We start from the raw sequence: 24,644 nt of genomic DNA on the forward strand, positions 1-24,644 counted from the left end.
GTCCCCTCTTTCCTTTTTTTTTTTTGTAGTATAACAGTATTTTCCTGACTCTGCCTTTAATAATCTTAGATAGTGGTTTTGTTATTTATTTTCATTTTTGGTTCAATAAATCTAAAACTGAAATTCATAATTATCTTAGACATTGAAAACAGTTTTTTTTTTTTTTGACATTCATATTCCTAAATATTGATCATCAATCTTCCAGTTTTTAACTAAAATAAGAAAACGTTTTTTAATTTATCCTTCCAAACAATAAAATTACTTATCTTTTGGAGTATAATTTTAGTTAATATGTCAATTTGGCAATTCACCTGTCTCATTTACATAACTAATTATTGCCCCATTTGTGGTAAATTACTAAATTTTTGATTTTAACACAATGGGCAGTTCCGTAATATCCCACCATACGAGAAATTTGTCCGCCAAAAAGATCAATTATATGTTTTGTAAAAAAGTCAAATATCTCTCTCTCTCTCTACTCTACTCTACTCGTGACTGAGCAAGAGAAAACAGAGAGCATAAGAAACCAATTCAGCCGATTTGTTTTTTCTATTTTCTAATCATTTACTCCTACAAAAGAAGACATGTTCATACCTTTATAGTGTTATCTAAACTCTTTTGGGGTCTTGCATAAGAAACCAGTTTTCAAGGTTCATGCCTGGCCGAATCCGATGTAGTAGTAGTCATCACCACAGATGTTCTCAAGAACTGTCTTCATCTCTTCAAATGTTTCGTATGCAGGCAAATGGAGAATGTAAAAACATGTGTTAGATGAAGGATATTCGGAGTCAGCAGCTTTCAAAATCTTAAATTTCTTTGGTAATCCTCTAAATCCTCCATGTGGTAAAAATTCTATGGATGCCCAAAATCTTAGTAAATTCCGCTGGCTTGGTTCTGTCATTCCCTCCACTATATTCCAGAACCAACCAATTTCTCTATCCGTAGCTTCGAATCCCGAGTCATAGGTGGTATGAGCCTTCCACTCTTCCATTATGATTCCGGTTACATCCCCACCAAACATAAGATCAAAATCCTCTGGCAACAAGCTTCGGAAGAATGATGTATGAGGTGTAGAACCAAGAAGCATATCACTGAATCCTTTTGCAAAAAAAGATACTTGTTCGGAGATGCTCTTCACAAACTTATGCCTGACATATAGATCCGTATATTCATTTACGTTCTCCCTTGTAACCACTATTGAATTACCAGCTTGACAGAGCTCCTCTGAGAAGACATTATCCCCTCTCTTGACGTCGATTTCGAAAGTCAAACCATCTCCAATTTTAGTCGGATCTTCTAACATGTCATTAAGACTCTTGTACAAGATTGGTTCTGTCTCCTTGATATCCTCCAAACCAATTTCCATTCCAGCTAGCTGTAAAAAGAAGATACGATCAAAGAATACATTCAGCTGGATCTCATGCATCAATGCCACACCCATCACACGACCGGCAAATTCGAACATGGTATTCACCATGAATCCTGCATAGATAAGGGTAGACTTAGGCACGAGATACTCCAAAACCCACAGCTTCTAATAGCACAATGCATACCTGGATTTGGGGAAAATCTTCTAGCATGTTCAGTATATGGAACATAGAATGGAGGAGGAGGTTTAACATCACATCTGAATATCTCTTCGGACAAAAGTAGTAAAAATTCTCGAGTAACACCGTCACCTATGCCTGGCTCAAGGTCAAACTCTACAGAAATCCCATGTTGGAGTGACTCCGGGCTTGCAGCCATTATTTGCAAGGATGATTCCACTAATAGATTGGACCGAGGTATCTTGATATCCTTCCTCATCAGGCCATGACCCAAAATAGGCAACATTAGCATTGCCAAATGTCTCCTAGCTTCAAAGTTAGTTAAGTCCTTTAACTCATTTAACCATTGGTGATCATCACCTCTATTTGCAAATCTCGTAATAAGGGTGCATAATGCAGCCTTCCTAGACTTTAGAACACTCATGAGTTCATCTTTAGCAAATTCCCGGATGCTGCTCGATAGGGCATTAATAGCTTTTAGAGAAAAGAGATACTCGGGGCAAAACGCTGATTCATCCTCATTCAAAGATGATCCGATAGCTATCACGAGTTCCTTAAAGATTGCATCGTAACTCATATCTGCAGCAATGTTAGAGTGAAGAACAAACGCTATCTCCATAAGAAATGATATGGTAGCCCTTTTAACGAACAACCGCATGCCCTCGCAAGGGAAGGTGTCTACCCAATCTAACATGGAAGTGAAGACAGTCCAACAAGACCAATGAAGTTTCTTATCAGGGCGGACTTTCTTAAGCATTCTACACAGTTCATATATCATTGGTATAATCTGCTTGTGTGCAGTACAAGGCAGATCTCTGCACTTTGTTAAGAACTTGCGAATGGAGTGTTTGGCAAATACTTCATCATTTTCAATGGGGGAAGAATATAGCATAACAAGAGCAGAGGGAACTGAAGATGCTGAGAAATTTTGCAGATATTCAACTGCTGCATCTTCACTGTGCCAAGGTATCACGTCAAAGAACATATCGAGCTTTTCACTGATTTCAGAATGGCCAATTTGGCCTCTGTACACATTGACCACTGTCTCAAAGAATGAATCAACGGCGGGCCAGTTTGAGTACTGGGTACCAACCAGATAGACCAGTGCGTTCTGTTCAATGGAGTAATCCCCGAGACATTGGTCGGTCTGTAGCTGTCTACCACCATATACTAATCGCTGCTCCTCCATCACTGGAATCTCCTTTTTAGTCGTGATTCTATTGACGGTATTATTCACACTATCGTCTATAAATGCTTCGACCCGGAGAATATCTCCATTTGGTATAATCCTAACGAAGAACTCCACTCTGGCGGAATCAGAAGAACCTTCCAGAGGCAACTCCCATGATGATGGCATCTTCTGGTTGAAGAAATTGAAACCCAAAGTCTACCTAGAAGAAACTGAATCGCGAAGGTCCGCTTCTTGCTCTCGTCGGAAGTCGCCCGTTGGTCTACTCAAGAAATGCGAAGCCGTGGAAGAAACCCTATGAGAAATTGAATCATGAAGAAAAAGGGGAACGCTTGAAAAGTTATTGACTGGGTTGACCCGGATCCAGATGAAGATCGGGCGGAGCACCTGAAGTCTGGAGCATTCGATTTCGGATTCCGGTTCATTTTTATCTCATGATTGGTTATAGCGGTTATCTAATCCCCGTTTAGTTTTGCAAACAATAATGTACTACGTGTTCGATTAATTCCTTATCTCGTGCTCTCGGTGAGTGCTGATTCGGGATTTATCATACCGTTACATTTGAATTTAGAACTGAACCAAATATAAATAATATAAATTCGATTTACAAAACCTAAACCGATTAGGAAACCAAAACAAACCGGTTATCGTTCTTCTAAACGACCATCTCCTGTTAATTGCACTATAACACCGACAGGAATTTCAAACAAGATAATACTCAATATTTTTGAAAAGAATTGCTTACTACCTAGAGTTTTTGAAAATATCAACCGTATCAAATAACGAAATGTACAAATATCTACATATACATTTTTACAGGGGATTTTTGCATAAATTCTTTTGGATCCGGGTTTGACCCGGTTTTAGTCTATTCGGATCTTGGATAAGCAATTTTAGGGATGTTGTCTTAATTTCAAACTGATAAATGAAGTCATGTTGTCTTTAATTCATCTACTTATTCTTATACTATTTCCATATTAATCATCTCCGGATACTTAGCATTTACCATACCTAATTGATTAACTCCATTTTTACCAAAATCAAAACAAATAACTTCTCACATTCCTTAAGTGTATATTGTTCCTTTATTTTCGCCAATGCAATCTGCAACAAAGTTATTTTTTGTATCTGTCAATTTAAATTCCTTCCAAATATGTGTTTCCCTCTACTAAACTATTATTTCGCATATTCGTTAAGACTACAATTAATTCTTTTATTAACCATATTCGTTAATTTCCTTAACTTCTTATCACACCTCCATATATATATATATATATTATATTAACTTCGTTAATTGAATCCACAATTTCCGCCACATTCAATTCGTTTATATTCAATTCCGTCTCAACGATGAGATTTTGTAAACTAACCATATTTGTTTATCTCATTGTATCCTATTTATATGTTATTTGTTATTTCCTGCCAAAAATAATATATTTAAAATGAAATTAATTACTTTTTAAATATCAACTAAAAGATTTAGGAAATAACAATCATTCCCTCAAATATCTCCATTAATTGTCGTTGAATACTTTCTATAATTTACAATCCCTTACAAATCAATTTAATTACTACCAACAAATCATTTTGGATATTTCAAATCAACAAGATCTCTAACAATACAATTTCATAAACAAACTAATGATGCATTGTTTAAAAATCTATACGTTTTCTTTCCAAAAGCAAGATTCCAGTATATATTCTTGCAACTAATCACTCATCATATCTCTAATATCTCTACAAAATCGATTTAAGATAAAAAAAAATTATGACTCATAAAGTACCATATTCTTGGCATATTCCATATTACTGTAGATTTGAAAGATTTTATCCTTAATTAGTTGCTATTTAGGATTTTTGTTTTGCGTGATAAGCTACGGATATCGACCTAATGTTGAGCCTATAAATAATCTACACCTAAACGCTAATAAACATCACCAAACACCAAAAACCACAGCTTACTTTTAAACCATTATACTCACCTTTGTTTTCTTTGATGTTTCTGCATTCTTAGTAATTTCATATAGGACCAAACTTGGGACTTGAATGGTGGCATTGACGTTGTAGCCACGGAGGAGTAAAAGCTTGACATTCAAGACACTATGTAACCGGAAGCTCTGGTAACGCAGGCCACCTTTTCTCCATCGGGCATCTCTCTTCACTTTATCTAATTAGTAGAATTAGTGTGGCTGGTGGGATTCACTATTAAAATGATAAACAAATGCCATAGTTATAGTTTCATACATTTTTAGTTTGATAATCTAATTTTAAATTTGCATTCAAAGATGTGTAAATGTAATTACGCAAAGAAATTGGAAATTTTAGAACTTTGAAATCAAAATTACCTTTGCCTAACTTTGCTTTTAGTACCTCGATTCCCACTTTCATCATCTATGTGGGATTCTTCTTCTATTCCCTAATTAAGGACGAAAGATTCGATTTCATAAGCATGAACAATTATTAGCAAATACTAATCGATTAAAGATTCTTTGGAAATCAAAACCAAAGCATGCTTATGAAATCGAAGAAGGAAATTAATACCTGAAGAACAAAAGATCTATATTAAATGAGCGTCCCATATCATATGTAGCTATTCATCACGGTCGTGCTTGCCAGTTCTGGAAAGATCTTTGGACATCCTTTGTACCTCTCATCAACTTCAATGGAGCACTTTGATGGATCGCTTGGTCCTACTACTGATCCATTGTGTATAATTTTACAATCGAAACAAAAATCGAAAAAGAGAATGAAAATGGTCATGGTTCTCTTGACTGCATCAAGCATCATGGTCACGACTCTCTTCTTCTCACTTCTTTTTTGCCTCGACGGTACCGCTTCTACCTACGGCAATTAGTTGGGCCATTTTGGGCTACTACTTTGCTTGGGTTGGGCTATTTATACATCACACTTATTTCCTCTATTTATCAGTCTAATAATACTTCAAAATTTTATAATTGAGAAAATTGTAATACCATGTTATATTATTTATGATACAAAATGCATAAATATAATTTTGTTTGTGTTCTACTACGGGTTAAATCCTAGAGAATGCCATTACTACAATTTTTTATCTATTAGTTAATATAAAAAAAACTTTATCTATATAAAAATATATATTTTATCTATATTCACATTAACTAATAATACAAAATATGAATACATATTCAATATTGTTAATTTTCTTTTTATTTTAAATATTTATAATTTTATAAACTTTCAAATAAAATAAATATTTGAGTTTTAAGGAAATTCTAAGAAATTTAAACATTATAAATATTTACAAAAGATATTAATACGGAACGGTATATTACGGGTGAAATCCTAAATATAACAATCAAAAGACTATTTGAATTTTGGGTCGATATTATTTTATTAGAAAATGACAAAATGATGTAGATTTCACGGGACAGGTTTATATGGTCGGACGAGGTTGGGTCGATATTAATACAGTATGATATACTACAGGTAAAATCCTAGAATTAACAATCAAAATATAACTATACAATCTTAATTCTTAAACACTAAACAAAACTAAACAAACAATATTAGCAAAACGAATAAAAATTTTAATTTTAATTTTTTAGTTATAACATATCGTCGGTGTACCATACATTTAAATCAAACAAAATAATAATATATATCTATAGATCATCTTAAAAAATTTTAATTTTATTATTTAGTAAAATTATAGGCCCGCGGTGTACCGCGGGTTAATATCTAGTTAATAAGAACATTTTAGTAGTCAACTAGTCTACATATAATAGAACTCAGTACCACCAGACAAAAATATCACCTTTTCTTTGAACTGACAAAAAGAACACCAACAACAAAATCACTTAAAAAAAAATAATTTACTGTGATATTTGAAAAAGGAAAAATTATCATATTATATCAGAATATTTTTGTATTAAAGAAAAAAAAAACACCATTGGGATGTTGATCCACATTTAACTTAACTTTGTTTTAGATATTTTAGTTTCGGATCTAAAATATAAAAGTAACCTGAATGCATTTAAATTTCAGATTGGTATGTTTTAAAGTTTGAATTTAGAACTGAACCAAATATAAATAGTTTTAACATTTAAATTCAGGAATCAACTTTAAATTTACAGTTTAGTCTGTTTAAACAGGTAGATTAGATTTGGGTTTTGTGCAAAAAAACCTTCCAACTCGCCCATTTTTACAATTTTACCATTCATCTCCGAAAAATGCAGATTAATACTACGAAGTCCCAAATAATACGCAATGTAACCCTTATTCGTTACCGTCAAGTTCGTAAAATTTTGAGAAATAATATATCAAATCGAAGCCCTCGCGATGAAGAGTTCAACTCTACTTTTAGAGTTTTAAAAAATCAATGTATGTGACCGAAAAAACGTTTACAATATACGTATAAGGGTTATATTGCACATTATTATGGACTTCGTATGATTAATCTGCAATTTTTCGGAGATGGAGGATAAAGTTGCAAAAATGGACGAGTTGTAGGGTTTTTTTGCACAAAACCCATTAGATTTACCAAGAAAGTAATGCGATGGGCCTAATGTGGTATTTTGGCAGTAAATCAATTACAGAAATCATTAGTAATTCGATTTTGTAAAAATTGAGAAATGTTACATTGCCCCAAAAAAAATGAAAAATTTGTTTTGCTTTTTTTTTTTTTTTTTTTGGAATTTTGAATAGAGATGAAGAGCTAATAATGGTAGATTCTTAACATGTGGTTCTTAAAAAAAAAATTAATATAAAAATAAAATTTATAATTATAGAAAATTTAATAATTGTTGCAAATTAAAGAAATTAAAACATACATGAGATACAATTTAGAACATAAATAACATAAAGCACAAATGTTTTAAATTTAATTTCTGGAATATTTTGTCCATATATGTTCGACCAAATCATTCTTCAATTGTTGATGCATACTCGATCACGAACTCGAGCTCTATTATCGAAGAAATTAGAAGGCATATCTGTAGAATATGTGAAATCCAACCATTATCAATCAACGTTGTTAGTCATAATCAATATCGAATCTGTTTACGAGAAACAAAATCCAAATTATTATACTAACAAAATATCAGAAATTAAAATTCACTATATTATGCAATAATAACGTGAATAAACCCAGTAATAACAGATCGAGTTCTAAGCTTTATCAATGGACAAAAAAGCATGAATCAATAACAACGTGATTTTTCAATACGATTAACAAAACCACCAAAAACAATGCAACAAGATTCAATTAAACCAATGCCTTTGACTACACAAGTCGATGATAAAACAAAGATGATCGTTTTTTTTTTTTTCAATTTTTTGTTTCCACCACGAGTCTATGAAAGACTCAATAAAACAAATATCAAATCCAATTATCAGAATAATTCACACAAGAAAAAAACCATGACAATTAGATTGAAACAAATTAATTCAATAGATCCCTGCAAATTAGAAAAAATGCAGAAAAAGAACTAATCAACCCGGATATGCAGCCAAATTAAAAATCGACAGCCTCCAATCCTCAATGGTTCGCGTGAAAAAGAGAGAGAGAGGGGGGAGGAGAAGAGAGAGAGGGAAAGGAGTAATAAAAGCTTGACACGTGTACGTTTCGTAGGTGAATAAAAGCAGCTTCCTTTCCTTTCTCTCTCTGCTTCCTTTCTTTCATTCATATCTCTCTCCTCTCTTCTTCGCCATTAGAGGAGAAAAATATAAGTTAACTCATCCAACAACTCCAGTTTTATCTTCTTCGTAAAGGCAACAACGACGTTTACTGCAAGATACTCCCTTTCATTCTGCATTCTTTCTTTTCCAATCAATTTCATCCCCTAAATTTGGTTTCTGAGCTGAGATTGGCTTTCTGGGTTTTGCTGGTATGCTATAGTTTCTTCACCTCCTCTCTAATTGGGTTGTTCCCCATTTGTTATTACTGATCTTTTCGAGATTTCAGATTGAAATTGCTGTTGAGATCTCAAGGTGCCTTTGCACTAGCTGGAATTTTTCGAGGTTTTTGTCTGTTCGTGAGTAGAAGAATTTGGATGTTCGCCGACGCAATGGTTTCGTTTCCGCCATGAACACCAAGCGCGCCTACAAGCTCCGTATCCTTTTCTCTGATTTCATCTTTAGGGTTTATTTCTCGGAATTATTGGGTTTAACTCCAGTGTCGTGCTTGATATGCTCATTTTAGCTCTGGTTCACGAGATCTGTATGCAGTTCTTAGCTTTGTGTATTTGTGTCTTAACAATCACTTTTCGGCATCTGTGTGCCTCTAAATAAATAGACTTTTAGTCAATTTCTTCTTTGACTAGAGTCTCATCTAATAGTATTATTGCTTAGCCTTGACTTATGTGATACATTTGTAAGAGGAATTTGTGGCACATTCCGCTGCTGTTAATTGTCTTAAGATTGGGAGGAAGTCCTCAAAGGTTCTCGTAACAGGCGGGGAAGATCACAAGGTCAATCTGTGGGCTATTGGTAAGCCCAACGCCATCCTGGTTAGTTCTCACCTGTCCCTCCATTTATTCTATTGTGGAATGCCTCTGGTAGGATATGAGCTAGTTTTAGGGGAACTGCGACACACTTTTAGGTATATTGTAGTCGAGCGGGATGGAAGATTTTCTGTCTGAGTGTCTACTTGTGGGGTTTTATGGTCAGAGCTTGTATGGGCACTCGAGTGGGGTTGATTCAGTAACGTTTGATGCTTCGGAAGGCTTACTAGCAGCAGGAGCTGCTAGTGGTACAACTAAACTTTGGGATCTGGAGGAGGCAAAGGGTAAGTTTAATAGTTCTATGATTATCTAAATATTTTTTCTCATTTTCTGTTAGTCAGCTACACCCGGCTCTTATTTTCACCCTTTTGGTGAGTTTTTTTTGCTTCTGGTTCTCTAGACACAAATCTCAAGATATGGGATATAAGAAAGAAGGGCTGCATCCATACTTACAAGGGTCACACTCGAGGGGTCAATGTACTCAGATTCACTCAAGATGGTCGTTGGACTGTATCTGGAGGAAAAGATTATGTTGTCAAGGTTTGTAGCTGCCTTTTTTTTTTTTTCCTTTCTGAGTATGTATTGGGGAGGAAAACTGGGGAGTCGACTTAATAGAATTCAAAATATCTATATTTTGAGGATACTTTGAAGAACAATACCACATTAAATAGGCATAAACTGGTCTGAGAGATGGTAGTCAATAGCCATGAACAAATATTTCAGAGTAGGCTCTTTATGTGTGGATGGAGAACATGTGACTGTTTAATTTCATGTTACCTCTACGCGGCTGACCTTACTATCCTAGGGGTAAAATTTTGCTTAGTGCTAAATACGATCTTAATTTGCCTTTGCACTAGCTGGCTCTTTCGAGGTTTTTGTCTGCTCCAGACTTGAATTTTGATGGTCGCAGATGTAAGGGTTTCGTTTCCGGCATGAACACCTAGCGAGCCTACAAGCTCCGTATCCTTTTCTCTGATTTCATCATTAGTGTCTATTTCTCGGAATTATTGACTGACTCCAGTGTCGTGCTTGATCTGCTCCTTTGAGCTGTGGTTCAAGAGATCTGTATGCACTTCTTAACTTTGTGAAGTAATTTATGACTTTTCGGTATCTGTGAGCCTCTAAATTTTAAGACTTTTAGTCAATTTCTTCTTTGACTAGAGTCTCATCTCAGAGTATTGCTTTAGCCTTGACTTGTGTGATTCTTTTGGAATTCAAAAGAGGAATTTGTGGCACCTTCTGCCGCTGTTAAGTGTCTTAAGATTGGGAGGAAGTCCTCGAGGGTTCTCGTTACAGGCGGGGAAGATCACAAGGTCAATCTATGGGCTATTGGTAAGCCCAACGCCATCCTGGTCAGTTCTCACTTCTCTCTCTGCTGCTTCTATTGCGGAATGCCTCAGATTTGTTTTAAGAGAAATGCTACTTACTTTAGATATAACGTAGTAGGCCGGTTTGGAAAATTTTCTGTCTGAGTGTCTACTTGTGGGTTTCTATGGTCAGAGCTTGTATGGGCACTCGAGTGGGATTGATTCAGTAACGTTTGATGCTTCGGAAGGCTTAGTAGCAGCTGGAGCTGCTAGTGGTACAATTAAACTTTGGGATCTGGAGGAGGCAAAGGGTAAGTTTGATAGTTCTATGATAATCTAAATACTCTTCTCATTTTCTGTTAGTCAGCCACACTTGGCTCTTATATTTACTGAATATGTTATTTTGGTTGCTGAGTAGTTGTCAGAACTCTCACTGGTCACAGGTCGAACTGCGTATCTGTGAATTTTCACCCTTTTGGTGAGTTTTTTTGCTAGAATTCAAAATTTGACAGAATTCAAAAATTTTATTCTCTGAGGATACTTTAGATCATAGGAAATTTTTTAAAAATCATCACTAGACTAAACATCAACTTTGATCTTAGGAAAGTAGGAAGGCCTTCAACAACTACGATGAAGGCACGTGGCATGATTTCTATGGGCTCTTAGAACATATGGTTGGCTAATTTTGGTGTTTTGTTTAATTAAGCCTTGAAATCGAAAATATCACGTTTTGTTAAATAGGCATAAACTGGTGCTGAGAGATGTGTGGATGAAAACATGTATTATTTAGAGGAAAACTTTTGCTTAGTGCTAAATACTACCTGATCAACTTGGATACTTAGATTATCTGGCTTTCCTATCTCTTTTTAGATTATCGCTTTGTCTTATCTCAGAGCTTGTACTGCTTACTATACTTGTTATCCTGACCCTGCAATTTTTGCTTTCTCTCTTAACGTTCAATCTGATATGTGGGTTGCTTTCACCAGGTGTGGGATTTGACTGCTGGAAAACTTTTGCATGAGTTTAAGAGTCATGAAGGGCAAATTCAGAGTCTAGAGTCTGGAAACCAAATGTCACAATTAACCTAGTCGATGACTTTACTCGGTACGTTAGTTAGTACTGGTAATTGGTACCGGTATGGCATGCTTGCTTTTCTTTTGGTTTCACTCTTAACAATGAATTTCATAAGACGTTTGCTGATTGTTTTCGAGTTCCATACAGCTATCCACAGCATGGTGTACCACCAAACATTGCTCCTTGTATCCTTTTATTTCTAAGGATGATGTGCCTATTATAATTTGAGTTTTTGACAATTCTCTATGCACATCTTTCTCTAACAATTGAAGCCACTGGCATGTGTGTCATCTTCCATGCCATTTTTAACATTAGTTGGTTTAAACTAGTTTGAAAGTTCAAAATTCTCAAGGACTAAAACGTGAGTTTCTGTGTTCTTGGAAGTGGTGCCACATCTCTTTACATCATATTTTTGTATAAGATGCACAATATGCTTCTTCTTTTTATTTTCTTGCTTTGCTGTTAATCGTTGGATTGGTGAATATACGAGGACTTCACTTGTATCCGCTAAACAGGATGAATCTTTTCACTATTTCAGCCGTTGCAACTTACTTGCCAAAGCGAAAAGCAGATAAGAAGAAGAGTTTGTTGGGAAATCCCAAAGACTCTGATGAATCCAAAGTTGAAGTTGAGGTATGTCTCTACAGAAACTTCTGATACGGAATTTTTTTATATGTGTTTATGTTAATGTTTAGCCTGTGATGGCACTCATTCTCATGAACTAACCACAAAGCAAACTTCGCAGGAGGTTGATGGTAAGGACTCGGATCTCAAGGATGAGGGCCCTGTGGAATGGGTATCCTACTGGAAACCAAATGTCACAAATAACCTAGTCGATGACTTTACTCGGTAAGTTAGTTAGTACTGATAATTGATAGATGAATAATGGATTTATGGCATCCTTGCTTTTCTTTTGGGTTCACTCTTAACATTGAATTTCGTAAGACGTTTGGTAATTGTTTTCGATTTCCGTACAGCTATCCACAGCATGGTGTACCACCAAACATTGATCCTTGTATCCTTTTATTTTATGATCTTCCTATGATTATTTGAGTTTTTGACAACTCTCTATACACATCTTTCTCTAACAATCAAAGGCACTAGCATGTATATCATCTTCCATGCCAATTTTACATTGGTTGGATTAAACTTGTTTGAAAATTCAAAATTCTCAAGGACCAAACGTGAGTTTCTGGGTTCTTGGAAGTAGTGCCACATCTCCTTACTTCGTATATGTGCATAAATGCACAAAGAACCTATAATTCCTTTTTCTTTTTGCTTTTCTGTTAATCTTTGGAATGGGAATCTATGATGATTTCACTTTGCCATGCTAAAGGTGTGATGGTCCATATCTATCTGCTCTTTCCTTTACTTAACTTTATTGGCAGACTTACTGGTGGAACCTAGTACAGTAAACTACTACCCTACAGTTTTTTTCAATGAGTTTTGGCTGCTAAGGGACAAGTTGATTTTAATCAATGAGACGGTCTCAGAGCTGCCACTTAATCTGGAAGTAAGCCCCATAAGCATGACAAAGTGGCAGCTGTTTCAGCAGATTGATCAGTCTTTCCAGATTCACCGTAGCTATGGAAGCATGCTTGATGTTGAATCTGACGAACTAAAGGTAATTCTGGTCCTTTATGGCCAGTTAGCTTCATTGTCATATTATATACTAGGATGTGCATCTAACGACTCTTAACTAGGAATCCCGAACGTAGTATAGAGATGTGATTAATTGTTTTCTGTTAATCGAAGCTGCGGTGATCATGTTTTTGATGGTGTATAATTTACTTGCAGAGGGTGTTTTTGGAAGGAAATCCCTATCTGTTGGGCGTCACAATGTTGTTTCGATGCTTCATTCTGTATTTGACTTCCTTGCATTCAAAAAATGGTAAAGACCTCAACGAACATCTACTTTCCTAAAATGCCTCTTGAAATTAGCTATTGAATTACCCGTGACATTCCCTGCAGATATCCAGTTTTGGAACAAGAACAAATCTATGGAAGGACTGTCTGCGAAGTTAATTTTCTTATGTCACAATGTATTTTCCTTTTTTTCTTCTAAAAGGCTGATCTACATCGTAGAATGGATGGAAGTGTCACTAGGATATCCTTTTTGATGGGTGGGAACGCCGGAAGTGTCCCGGTGTCTGTGCGTTTGGCTGAAAAGTATATCCGACAAATGAGCAAGGTTTTGATTCTTGTGAAGTTGTTTGTTCCTCATTTTCTATGTTGCGTTTGCTCTTTTTCTTTAGATCAATGGACAGCTAATTCTTTATGCTTTTAACATGGTGTTTTCTAAGAAATTTCTTGGCGGCTGGATGTCATATCTTGTTCGGGATTTACTTCAGCAACAAGGTGTTCCACATGCTCTTCAACCTGCAATAGTTGAAAGTGTGATTGATGACAACCTTGAAGGCATTCATAAGAAACTTGGAGCCTGTGCTAAGACGGAGGTTTGTGTAGATTTCTAAGTAGCGAATGGGGTTTCATTAGACTTACTAACATTTCTCATTGTATGTGCAGGCACATGGGTACTCTAGGAGGCAGCCTGTCATATGGACACCAACTGAAAACCAAATTTTTGTGAAGGAAATAGGCAATGCCTTGGAGAAAGATTTTGATGTTGATGCTATGAGCAACTTGCTGAAATCTTGGAGAGAGTCTAAAGATAAACTGGCTGCATTATGCACGGTCATATGCAACCAATTTATTTTCCAGAAAGATCCCCCAAGTGTTTTTATGTATACAAAGAAGATGGCGTACCTAGATCCTCTCGTGAAAGGAAGAAATGGAGGAATGCTTGATCTGCTGCATGCGTTGGAGAAATTCCTGAAAACACACCCTCAACCGAGGGGGCTGGAAGATTTGTTGCTTGATGGTTTCATTACAACATGGTATTTAAGCGAGAAGGCGATTCTGGAATGGTATGAAGAAGGTAGCAAAAGGGATGGAAATAATGCTCGACTGTTTGAGTCTGTCAGACATCTTGTACCTGAAGAGCCAGATTATGATATCTGGGCCGAAGAGTCAGATTTTGATTTCGTGGCTGAAGAGCCAAATTTCGTTGACATGATTTGAGTATGGAAGTAAGTGTGCAATCGATATTATATTGTTGTCATGAATACTCAGAACACTACTTGTTTGACGTATTCCTAGAGTATCAATTATGCTTTTTTGCAAACTTTTAGAGATACTAGATTTTAAACCCACAGTACGCGTGTGTTTGTTCTATATATTTTGATAAAATATAACGATTAATGATATCATTATCTACGTTACAAGTGGGTTTGTTTTAATATTTTGATGAAATATATCGAGTAATAATAGTTTATTAGGCGTATAACGATTCTCAATTTTATTTTTATTAAACGATTTCTCATTTTGATTCTAAACCGTCAATGATTATTCGTTTGGTGGACGTTTCAGTATCTGTATCATTGAGGGATCAGAGACAGTTCAAGATTTTTGTGCAGGTGCAGCTCCAGGAAATCCAAGAGACGCGATAAGACCTTTCTCCTTATTGAAGAAGTCAGGAGGTTACGAGCGCAGCAACGGATTAAGAGTGTTAAAGCCATCAATGAGCACAGAGGCAACCGAGATACCTGACATCCCATCTTCCATTCCTAATGTTTCTTGGCGATCTCCGCTGAAGATGGCCATCATCAACTCTGGCATAGACTGCTTGTCATAATGTTTACTACCGGTTCAAAAACACTTAAATCAGGCATAAGCTGCTTGTCATCATTCTTCCTCACACACTGGTTTAAAAAAACACTAATCGGTTGTCGCCAAATGAGACAACAGTGGAGGGATGTTTTCACTTCCAAGCAGTTGTGTTGACATGAGAGCTTCTCCATGTTGGATTTCATGCTATTGCAGAGATAAGAACTTGAATTTCAACAAAATTTACAACTACTTTTTTCAGACGACTCCTTTAGGACAAGATTATCACTCATGGGATATGAATGAGTATATATCAACAGCTTTACGATCGAAATTTTATTCACAAATAATGCAAGGAATCATCGTCATTCGTCATCACTTTATCTTCAATCTTTCCTATTGCCAGTTGTATCTCTATACTATTAAAAGAGAAGTACAAATGCAAATGGGTCGGGTCAAAATCAGAAAATTGACCCAAAATTCTGAAATCGGATCTTTGAATTTTTTTTGGAATATGATTTCTAATTAATATTTAATAATGAAAAATCGAACTAAAATATTGAAATCAAATAAAATATGATTGTATTTATGCTAATTCCATAACAATCAACGTTTTGTCATTAATTTTGTTTATTTTAGCCAATTAGCATTAATTGAAAGATATCTTACTTGCTTCAAAAGATTTCTAGAAAATTTATCACAACTAACCCATCTATTTTATAAATTAAATAGATATTTTTATTTTGGTCGTGTAAATTAAATAGATATGAAATCCATGTAACTAATTTTAATTTAATTAAATTAAACGAAATTCTGGTATTTTCATACTGATAGCTTACCAAAGAAGTTTAATTTTAAAATTATAAAGATTTCTTGAATATGATTTTTAGAATTATTCAACAAGATGATAAATATTTATTAAATTTTGCGAATCATGAAAAATAATAATTAATTTTTAATCGTTATATTTCACTTTTCAAAGTTTCAATCTCTCATCTAAGAAATAGGATATAGATTCTATTATTCCTATGTCCAAACTCTATTTTGTTGTATGACTAAATAATATTTCCACTAGAGCTGTCAAAGCGAGTTGATTCGTCCCGTTAAGCCCGTTTTGTGATAGGCAAAATATATTTTGACATATGGTTAGTTGGTCCACACGACCCGCATATAGCATATATGAAACACAAATCCGTCCCGCGAATGTATGCTGATTTGCGGGGTTGTCCGTGGATTTTGTTTAAATAATTTTAAACTAATGAAAATTTAAAATACTACTAAAACTAGGATCGGACCCGCGGTCCACCGCGGGAGAATATTGATTTACATACGTTGATTTTAATATTGTGCGTGTTTTTAGTAGAACGAATCGTTTAGTGTACTTATAAATATTCCTAATAACAAATTGTAAAGAAAATATTAAATTGTTTATAATTAAACCAATCATATTAATTATGATTTACAAAATGGAATTTTGTAGAATTCAAAAATTAGATGAATCATGGGAATTAAAGCAGTCAAAATAGGTCAAAAACCACGGGTCGAGTCCAAATCATCTCACTATTGGGCAGATTTGGGAAAATATATTAAACCCGCAAATAAGCGGGCCACATGGATTGATTCGCAGTGGGTCATCGGTTTTCATCTGCGGGTTGGCGGATCAACCCACATGCATTATTCACAAATAATGCAAGGAATCATCGTCATTCGTCATCACTTTATCTTCAATCTTTCCTATTGCCAGTTGTATCTCTATACTATTAAAAGAGAAGTACAAATGCAAATGGGTCGGGTCAAAATCAGAAAATTGACCCAAAATTCTGAAATCGGATCTTTGAATTTTTTTTGGAATATGATTTCTAATTAATATTTAATAATGAAAAATCGAACTAAAATATTGAAATCAAATAAAATATGATTGTATTTATGCTAATTCCATAACAATCAACGTTTTGTCATTAATTTTGTTTATTTTAGCCAATTAGCATTAATTGAAAGATATCTTACTTGCTTCAAAAGATTTCTAGAAAATTTATCACAACTAACCCATCTATTTTATAAATTAAATAGATATTTTTATTTTGGTCGTGTAAATTAAATAGATATGAAATCCATGTAACTAATTTTAATTTAATTAAATTAAACGAAATTCTGGTATTTTCATACTGATAGCTTACCAAAGAAGTTTAATTTTAAAATTATAAAGATTTCTTGAATATGATTTTTAGAATTATTCAACAAGATGATAAATATTTATTAAATTTTGCGAATCATGAAAAATAATAATTAATTTTTAATCGTTATATTTCACTTTTCAAAGTTTCAATCTCTCATCTAAGAAATAGGATATAGATTCTATTATTCCTATGTCCAAACTCTATTTTGTTGTATGACTAAATAATATTTCCACTAGAGCTGTCAAAGCGAGTTGATTCGTCCCGTTAAGCCCGTTTTGTGATAGGCAAAATATATTTTGACATATGGTTAGTTGGTCCACACGACCCGCATATAGCATATATGAAACACAAATCCGTCCCGCGAATGTATGCTGATTTGCGGGGTTGTCCGTGGATTTTGTTTAAATAATTTTAAACTAATGAAAATTTAAAATACTACTAAAACTAGGATCGGACCCGCGGTCCACCGCGGGAGAATATTGATTTACATACGTTGATTTTAATATTGTGCGTGTTTTTAGTAGAACGAATCGTTTAGTGTACTTATAAATATTCCTAATAACAAATTGTAAAGAAAACTAGATTTTAACCCGCGGTACACCGCGGGGCTATATTTTCTTAAAAAAATCAAAATGTAATTTGTTTGATAGATTATTTTGATTGTTAATTTTAGGATTTCACCCGTGGTATACTATCTTTTATAAATATCAACCCAAACCCGTTCCATCATATTACCCGTCCCGTGAAATTAAACATCATTTAGTTATTTTTCTTTTTAATAATACTTTTATTTAAAAGCTATATAATTCAAGTCAATTTAAAAATTTCTTTTAAATGGTTCCCATAAGATATATATACATATATATTAAATTTGTATAGAGTTGAAATAATATTAATATTACAAACTTTTTATATAATTTAAATATTATAAATATTTTTAAAAATATGCAATATATATTTTTGTTATTGAATAAGAGGATATTATGTGTAAGAAATGTAGAAAATAAGAGTTTAATATTTTTATTATGGAGTCGCAAGAAAAATCTTTTATTTCTATACATGTTATTCGTTTATTAATAATAAAAGAAAACAAATCCTTTAAATTAGATATTAACTAAAATAAACGCACCATAATTACTTATTAAGTGACAACCAATAAATTTCACCAAAAAATAGGTAACAACCAATAAATTCTAAACGCAGTAATTAAAGAATGAGATATTAAAAAAAAATATCAAATAAGATATAAGAATCTTAAAATAATTGAATATCTAAATAATTTAATTGTTAGTGTCGATTTTAATGCCTTCATTAATGTGGATTTTTTTTTTTACAGAGAAATATTTCCTAAAGATTATCACATTAATGACTCAGAAAATTAAGGAATATATGAATTTATGATTCTCGAAATCGTGTTGGTAATATCTTTAATTAATATTTTTCAAATTTAAATAATTAATGTCAATGGCATTCATCCGTAAATACATTCCAACTCCAGGATTTATTTGCTAAAAGTCATCCAAAAATGTATATATAGATATTAAATTGTTTATAATTAAACCAATCATATTAATTATGATTTACAAAATGGAATTTTGTAGAATTCAAAAATTAGATGAATCATGGGAATTAAAGCAGTCAAAATAGGTCAAAAACCACGGGTCGAGTCCAAATCATCTCACTATTGGGCAGATTTGGGAAAATATATTAAACCCGCAAATAAGCGGGCCACATGGATTGATTCGCAGTGGGTCATCGGTTTTCATCTGCGGGTTGGCGGATCAACCCGCATGATAGTATTTATTGATAAAAATATAATTTATTCAACATGTGGTAGTTTAAAAAACTTTTAATAAATGAAATTATAATATTTATAAATATAATGATATAAAAGATTATTATCTCTAAATTTTTTCTAATTTATTTATTTTAGTAGAATTTAAAATTTTGGTTACTCTAAAATTATTTAAACAAAATCCACGGATAACCCCGCAAATCAGCATACATTCGCGCGACGGGTTTGTGTTTCATATATGCTACCCGCGGGTCGTGCGGACAGACTAACTACATGCCAAAATATATTTTGCCTATTGCAAAACAGGTTTAACGGGATGAATCAACTCGTTTTGACAGCTCTAATGGAAATATTATTTAGTCATACAACACAATGGAGTTTGGACATAGGAATAATAGAATATGTATCTTATTTGTTAGATGAGAGATTGAAAGGTGAAATATAATGATTAAAAATAATTAATATTTTTCATGATTCAAAAAATTTAATAAATATTTATCATCTTGTTGAATAATTCTAAAAATCATATTCAAGACATCTTTATAATTTGAAAATTAAACTTCTTTGGTAAGCTATAAGTATGAAAATACCATAATTTCGATTTAATCTAATTAAATTAAAATTAGTTACATAGATTTCATATCTATTTAATTTACATGACCAAAATAAAAAAAAATCTATTTAATTTATAAAATAGATGGGTTAGTTGTGATAAATTTACTAGAAATCTCTAGAAGCAAGTAAGATATCTTTTAATTAATGATAACTGGCTAAAATAAGCAAAATTAATGAGAAAAACGTTGATTATTATGGAATTAGTTCCAAAAGTATATGAACAAATATATTATACGTAACTAATGTATAATATTGTTCGGAATATGATTTTATAATTAGTTACCATAAGTACAATCAAATTTTATTTGATTTCCATAAACATTTGATTTTAGTTCGATTTTTCATTATTAATTCGAATTTATATTCCAAAATTTTCAAAGATCCGATTTCGAATTTCGGGTCAATTTTCTGATTTTGATCCGACCCATTTATATTTGTACTTCTCTTTTAATAGTATAGAGATAAATAAAAAAAAAAAATTAGAGGAAATAATTTTATATCTCAGTATATTTATAAATATTATAATTTCATTTATTAAAAGTTTTTAAATTACCAAATGTTGAATAAATTATACTTTTATCAATAAATACTAACATGCGGGCTGATCCGCCAACCCGCGGACGAAAACCGATTAAAACCTATGATCCACTACGAATCAATCCGTGTGGCCCGTTTATTTACGGGTTTAATATATTTTCACAAATATGCCCCATAGTGAGATTATTTGGGCTCGACCCACGGTTTTTGACTTATTTTTACTGCTCTAATTCCTATGAATCATCTAATTTTAGAATTCTAAAACATAAAATTCTATTTTTAATCATAATTAATATGATCGGTTTAATTATAAACAATTTAACATTTTCTCTACAATTCGTTATTATGAATATTTATAAGTACACTACCCGATTCGCTCAACTTAAAACACGCACTATTAAAATCAACGTATGTAAACCAATATTCTTCCGCGGTGGACCGCGGGTCCGATCAGTAATTAATTTAAATTAAACTCCGGTCTGGGCGAGGGGGCTTGACTTTGGGCTCCGGTCTAAAAGGGCGAGGTTTCAAATCCCGCAGATGTCAAATGTTTTCACAATTTTTTCGTTTTTAATTTTAAAACGATCAGGGCGCAGGGGCCTATCTATAATATATACATCAAAACCCTAATTTTACATTTGTCGCCTGCAGCTCTCAGCGAAGAAGAAAATCCCTAAACCCTACCGTCTCCGCTTCGTCTCATCCGTCTGTAAAAATGGTAATCTCCTTCGCTCCATTCCCTTTCCCACTCCATTGAACTTCTTAGATTACAAATTTCGTCTCGTAGCTAGATTCCGATACTCCAACAATTTGTGTTTCTTCCTTATATCTCAAATTGGGGGTTTACAAGATTGCCTTACGTTGCTGAAGTTAATTTAGCAATGTTGAACTCGTTGCTATTTTGAACTCCAAACCCTACTATTTTCAATTCATTGAACCTAATCCCTAATTTTTCCCTTTGCAGGATTTCATCAAAAACCTCCTCTCTTCTGCATCAGAGAAAAGTATGGCTTCGGATTCCATACAGGCAAGTGTTTTTCTTCATCCCCTGTTCACCATTTTCTTTCTTTCATCGTCATCTTCTTTCTTTCATAGTTTAGATGTTATCATTCTTCCTCCAGGTACCAGATGAAGAGTTTCGAAGTAAACTAGGCAATATTATACAACGCGTGCAGTATCTCCCTGGTATACAAAATGTGACTCGGTTATCTAAAGAGTTCACCGAACTTTCAGCTTTCCATCAGCCTAAGGACTTCTTTTTTGTGCAAATCATGCTCGTGAAAAAGTATGTATAGGCTTCTTTCTGTTTGTTATCAATTTTCATACTTTATCACTCCTTTTTTTTTTTTCCAGTTCTCAGAGTGCTATTTTTGAGCCCATTTTTCATGATAGTTACTTTGATTTCCTTGAGAAAGTTAATTCTCCTTCATTGTACACCGAGACTGTAAAAACTACTTGTCTGATTTGTAAGGTTAGTACCTATTCTTCTTTGTAGTTTGTATTTGGTTGTAATTTCTGTTTTGACTAGTGTTTTATTACATTCCTTCGTTTCTTCAGGCTATCTTGGAACCTGAGATTCAGTTGCATCCTATGGTCAACCAACAAGTTTTATCACATGTTACAAAAAACCTAGGCAAGTGGCTTGGTAAGTTGATCGTCCGCACTGACTGTTGGTCTTTGTTGAAGACTGATCTAGCTTTGGAGCCCTTCATAGTTACGGTAACATCAGTTCGTTATATCTTTCCTTTCAAGGTGTTGTTTGACATTTTTTAGTTACTAAGCACAATTAACTCTATTCTTTTAGGCCTACGAGCGGGGTTTAATGTCTAAGAGCATCCCATTTGTAATCGAGGTTAGTGCTACATACCATTTCTCCTTGTGTTAATAAAATGCCTGATTCCAAATTGTGTATTTGCTGTAGGTTTTGGAGTCTTGCAGAAGAAGTCCTTTGTGTCCATCTTTTGAGACGATTCTCAGCCTGTTGTCTGAGATTTACATGATGCCAAACTTGCAAGATGGTCTTCTCTTTAGCATTGAGGTACGATTCTCAAGTACAGTAAATGACTTGGCTTACTTGTGTGTGATTAGCTATTAATGGTGTTATCTTGCTCTAGGGCCTGTTGGAGAAGTTTAATGTTCTGGAACCACTAAAGCCAGCTTCCACACTTCAAGAGAAGCACAGACAAATGAATCTCAATGTTGATTTTGAAGAACGTAAAATCATTGTAAAACCGCTTAAATTCGGGAAATATGATGACAGAGCACCTCGTGACAGTGTTCGTTTATCTGACTCAACCTTATCTAGCTAGTTCTATTTTTCATTGTGTTCTTCAATCAAAAGTGATTCATCTAACTTCTTTAATGGCTGTTATATGAGGACAGCACCTCATTGCTTCCAGAATACAATTCTCTACTGAGGAGTTCCTTGTTACTATCAAGAAACCAGATTCTTTTTTTGGAATTTACCCAGGGCTTGTTAGGTTTGGCTCTGTTACTTTTAATGCGGCAAATTTAAGCACTTTATGGTTCTTTGTTCTCTAGTTTTTCTAATTTCCAATCTCACAGGAAAATGGAAGATGCTGTGTTGGAGGTTGTGGAAAAAGCTGGACCTCTGCTTATCAAACTTGCTGCAACTGTTGGATGCGAGGCCGCAGAGGCAGGTGCTATAATTGTAAGGGTTCTCACTTCTCTTTTTCTCCGTGTATTTCTGTGAATGCATAAATACAAGTTATTTTTCTTATGTCACAATGTATTTTCCTTTTTTTCTTCTAAAAGGCTGATCAACATCGTAGAATGGATGGAAGTGTCACTAGGATATCCTTTTTGATGGGTGGGAACGCCGGAAGTGTCCCGGTGTCTGTGCGTTTGGCTGAAAAGTATATCCGACAAATGAGCAAGGTTTTGATTCTTGTGAAGTTGTTTGTTCCTCATTTTCTATGTTGCGTTTGCTCTTTTTCTTTAGATCAATGGACAGCTAATTCTTTATGCTTTTAACATGGTGTTTTCTAAGAAATTTCTTGGCGGCTGGATGTCATATCTTGTTCGGGATTTACTTCAGCAACAAGGTGTTCCACATGCTCTTCAACCTGCAATAGTTGAAAGTGTGATTGATGACAACCTTGAAGGCATTCATAAGAAACTTGGAGCCTGTGCTAAGACGGAGGTTTGTGTAGATTTCTAAGTAGCGAATGGGGTTTCATTAGACTTACTAACATTTCTCATTGTATGTGCAGGCACATGGGTACTCTAGGAGGCAGCCTGTCATATGGACACCAACTGAAAACCAAATTTTTGTGAAGGAAATAGGCAATGCCTTGGAGAAAGATTTTGATGTTGATGCTATGAGCAACTTGCTGAAATCTTGGAGAGAGTCTAAAGATAAACTGGCTGCATTATGCACGGTCATATGCAACCAATTTATTTTCCAGAAAGATCCCCCAAGTGTTTTTATGTATACAAAGAAGATGGCGTACCTAGATCCTCTCGTGAAAGGAAGAAATGGAGGAATGCTTGATCTGCTGCATGCGTTGGAGAAATTCCTGAAAACACACCCTCAACCGAGGGGGCTGGAAGATTTGTTGCTTGATGGTTTCATTACAACAGGGTATTTAAGCGAGAAGGCGATTCTGGAATGGTATGAAGAAGGTAGCAAAAGGGATGGAAATAATGCTCGACTGTTTGAGTCTGTCAGACATCTTGTACCTGAAGAGCCAGATTATGATATCTGGGCCGAAGAGTCAGATTTTGATTTCGTGGCTGAAGAGCCAAATTTCGTTGACATGATTTGAGTATGGAAGTAAGTGTGCAATCGATATTATATTGTTGTCATGAATACTCAGAACACTACTTGTTTGACGTATTCCTAGAGTATCAATTATGCTTTTTTGCAAACTTTTAGAGATACTAGATTTTAAACCCACAGTACGCGTGTGTTTGTTCTATATATTTTGATAAAATATAACGATTAATGATATCATTATCTACGTTACAAGTGGGTTTGTTTTAATATTTTGATGAAATATATCGAGTAATAATAGTTTATTAGGCGTATAACGATTCTCAATTTTATTTTTATTAAACGATTTCTCATTTTGATTCTAAACCGTCAATGATTATTCGTTTGGTGGACGTTTCAGTATCTGTATCATTGAGGGATCAGAGACAGTTCAAGATTTTTGTGCAGGTGCAGCTCCAGGAAATCCAAGAGACGCGATAAGACCTTTCTCCTTATTGAAGAAGTCAGGAGGTTACGAGCGCA

At 34.2% G+C, this 24,644-nt stretch overlaps 3 protein-coding genes and 1 long non-coding RNA gene across 6 annotated transcripts; 2 read left to right on the plus strand and 2 right to left on the minus strand.

Annotated features, from left to right (window-relative positions):
- Nucleotides 1-521: 521 nt before the first annotated feature.
- LOC9307402 (E3 ubiquitin-protein ligase UPL5) lies at nucleotides 522-3,224 on the minus strand. Its single transcript, XM_002873316.2, has 2 exons — nucleotides 1,554-3,224; nucleotides 522-1,482 (listed from the first exon to the last, which is right to left on the minus strand). The coding sequence occupies exons 1-2, from the start codon at nucleotides 2,902-2,904 to the stop codon at nucleotides 653-655; spliced, it is 2,181 nt and encodes a 726-aa protein (XP_002873362.1). The 5' UTR covers nucleotides 2,905-3,224; the 3' UTR covers nucleotides 522-652.
- Nucleotides 3,225-4,236: 1,012 nt separating this feature from the next.
- LOC110227637 lies at nucleotides 4,237-5,152 on the minus strand. Its single transcript, XR_002331326.1, has 2 exons — nucleotides 5,082-5,152; nucleotides 4,237-4,938 (listed from the first exon to the last, which is right to left on the minus strand). It is a non-coding gene; the product is annotated as an uncharacterized LOC110227637 (long non-coding RNA).
- A 3,227-nt stretch (nucleotides 5,153-8,379) lies between these two features.
- On the plus strand, nucleotides 8,380-24,359 carry LOC9307403. Of its 3 annotated transcripts, none has more exons than XM_021022493.1 (17): nucleotides 8,380-8,600; nucleotides 8,678-8,825; nucleotides 9,091-9,221; nucleotides 9,382-9,499; nucleotides 9,616-9,755; nucleotides 21,351-21,413; nucleotides 21,508-21,671; nucleotides 21,740-21,857; nucleotides 21,944-22,099; nucleotides 22,191-22,238; nucleotides 22,308-22,424; nucleotides 22,501-22,662; nucleotides 22,769-22,866; nucleotides 22,952-23,057; nucleotides 23,162-23,284; nucleotides 23,397-23,549; nucleotides 23,620-24,359. In XM_021022493.1, exons 2-17 carry the CDS (start codon nucleotides 8,798-8,800, stop codon nucleotides 24,172-24,174), a joined length of 2,280 nt encoding a protein of 759 aa, XP_020878152.1. In that variant the 5' UTR covers nucleotides 8,380-8,600; nucleotides 8,678-8,797; the 3' UTR covers nucleotides 24,175-24,359. The 3 variants fall into 3 exon arrangements, with proteins under 3 accessions (XP_020878152.1, XP_020878153.1, XP_020878151.1); XM_021022494.1 differs by having other exon boundaries at nucleotides 21,779-21,857; nucleotides 21,944-22,105; XM_021022492.1 differs by having other exon boundaries at nucleotides 8,381-8,600; nucleotides 21,944-22,105.
- Nucleotides 10,420-14,860, plus strand: LOC9309431 (cleft lip and palate transmembrane protein 1). Its single transcript, XM_021022506.1, has 12 exons — nucleotides 10,420-10,567; nucleotides 10,716-10,833; nucleotides 10,941-11,000; nucleotides 11,509-11,626; nucleotides 12,135-12,229; nucleotides 12,342-12,445; nucleotides 12,574-12,611; nucleotides 12,985-13,220; nucleotides 13,394-13,487; nucleotides 13,568-13,787; nucleotides 13,900-14,052; nucleotides 14,123-14,860. Exons 4-10 carry the CDS (start codon nucleotides 11,614-11,616, stop codon nucleotides 13,714-13,716), a joined length of 729 nt encoding a protein of 242 aa, XP_020878165.1. The 5' UTR covers nucleotides 10,420-10,567; nucleotides 10,716-10,833; nucleotides 10,941-11,000; nucleotides 11,509-11,613; the 3' UTR covers nucleotides 13,717-13,787; nucleotides 13,900-14,052; nucleotides 14,123-14,860.
- Nucleotides 24,360-24,644: the final 285 nt, after the last annotated feature.

The sequence above is a fragment of the Arabidopsis lyrata genome (assembly GCF_000004255.2).
Source record: "Arabidopsis lyrata subsp. lyrata unplaced genomic scaffold ARALYscaffold_6, whole genome shotgun sequence".
Taxonomy (NCBI): Eukaryota; Viridiplantae; Streptophyta; class Magnoliopsida; order Brassicales; family Brassicaceae; genus Arabidopsis; species Arabidopsis lyrata.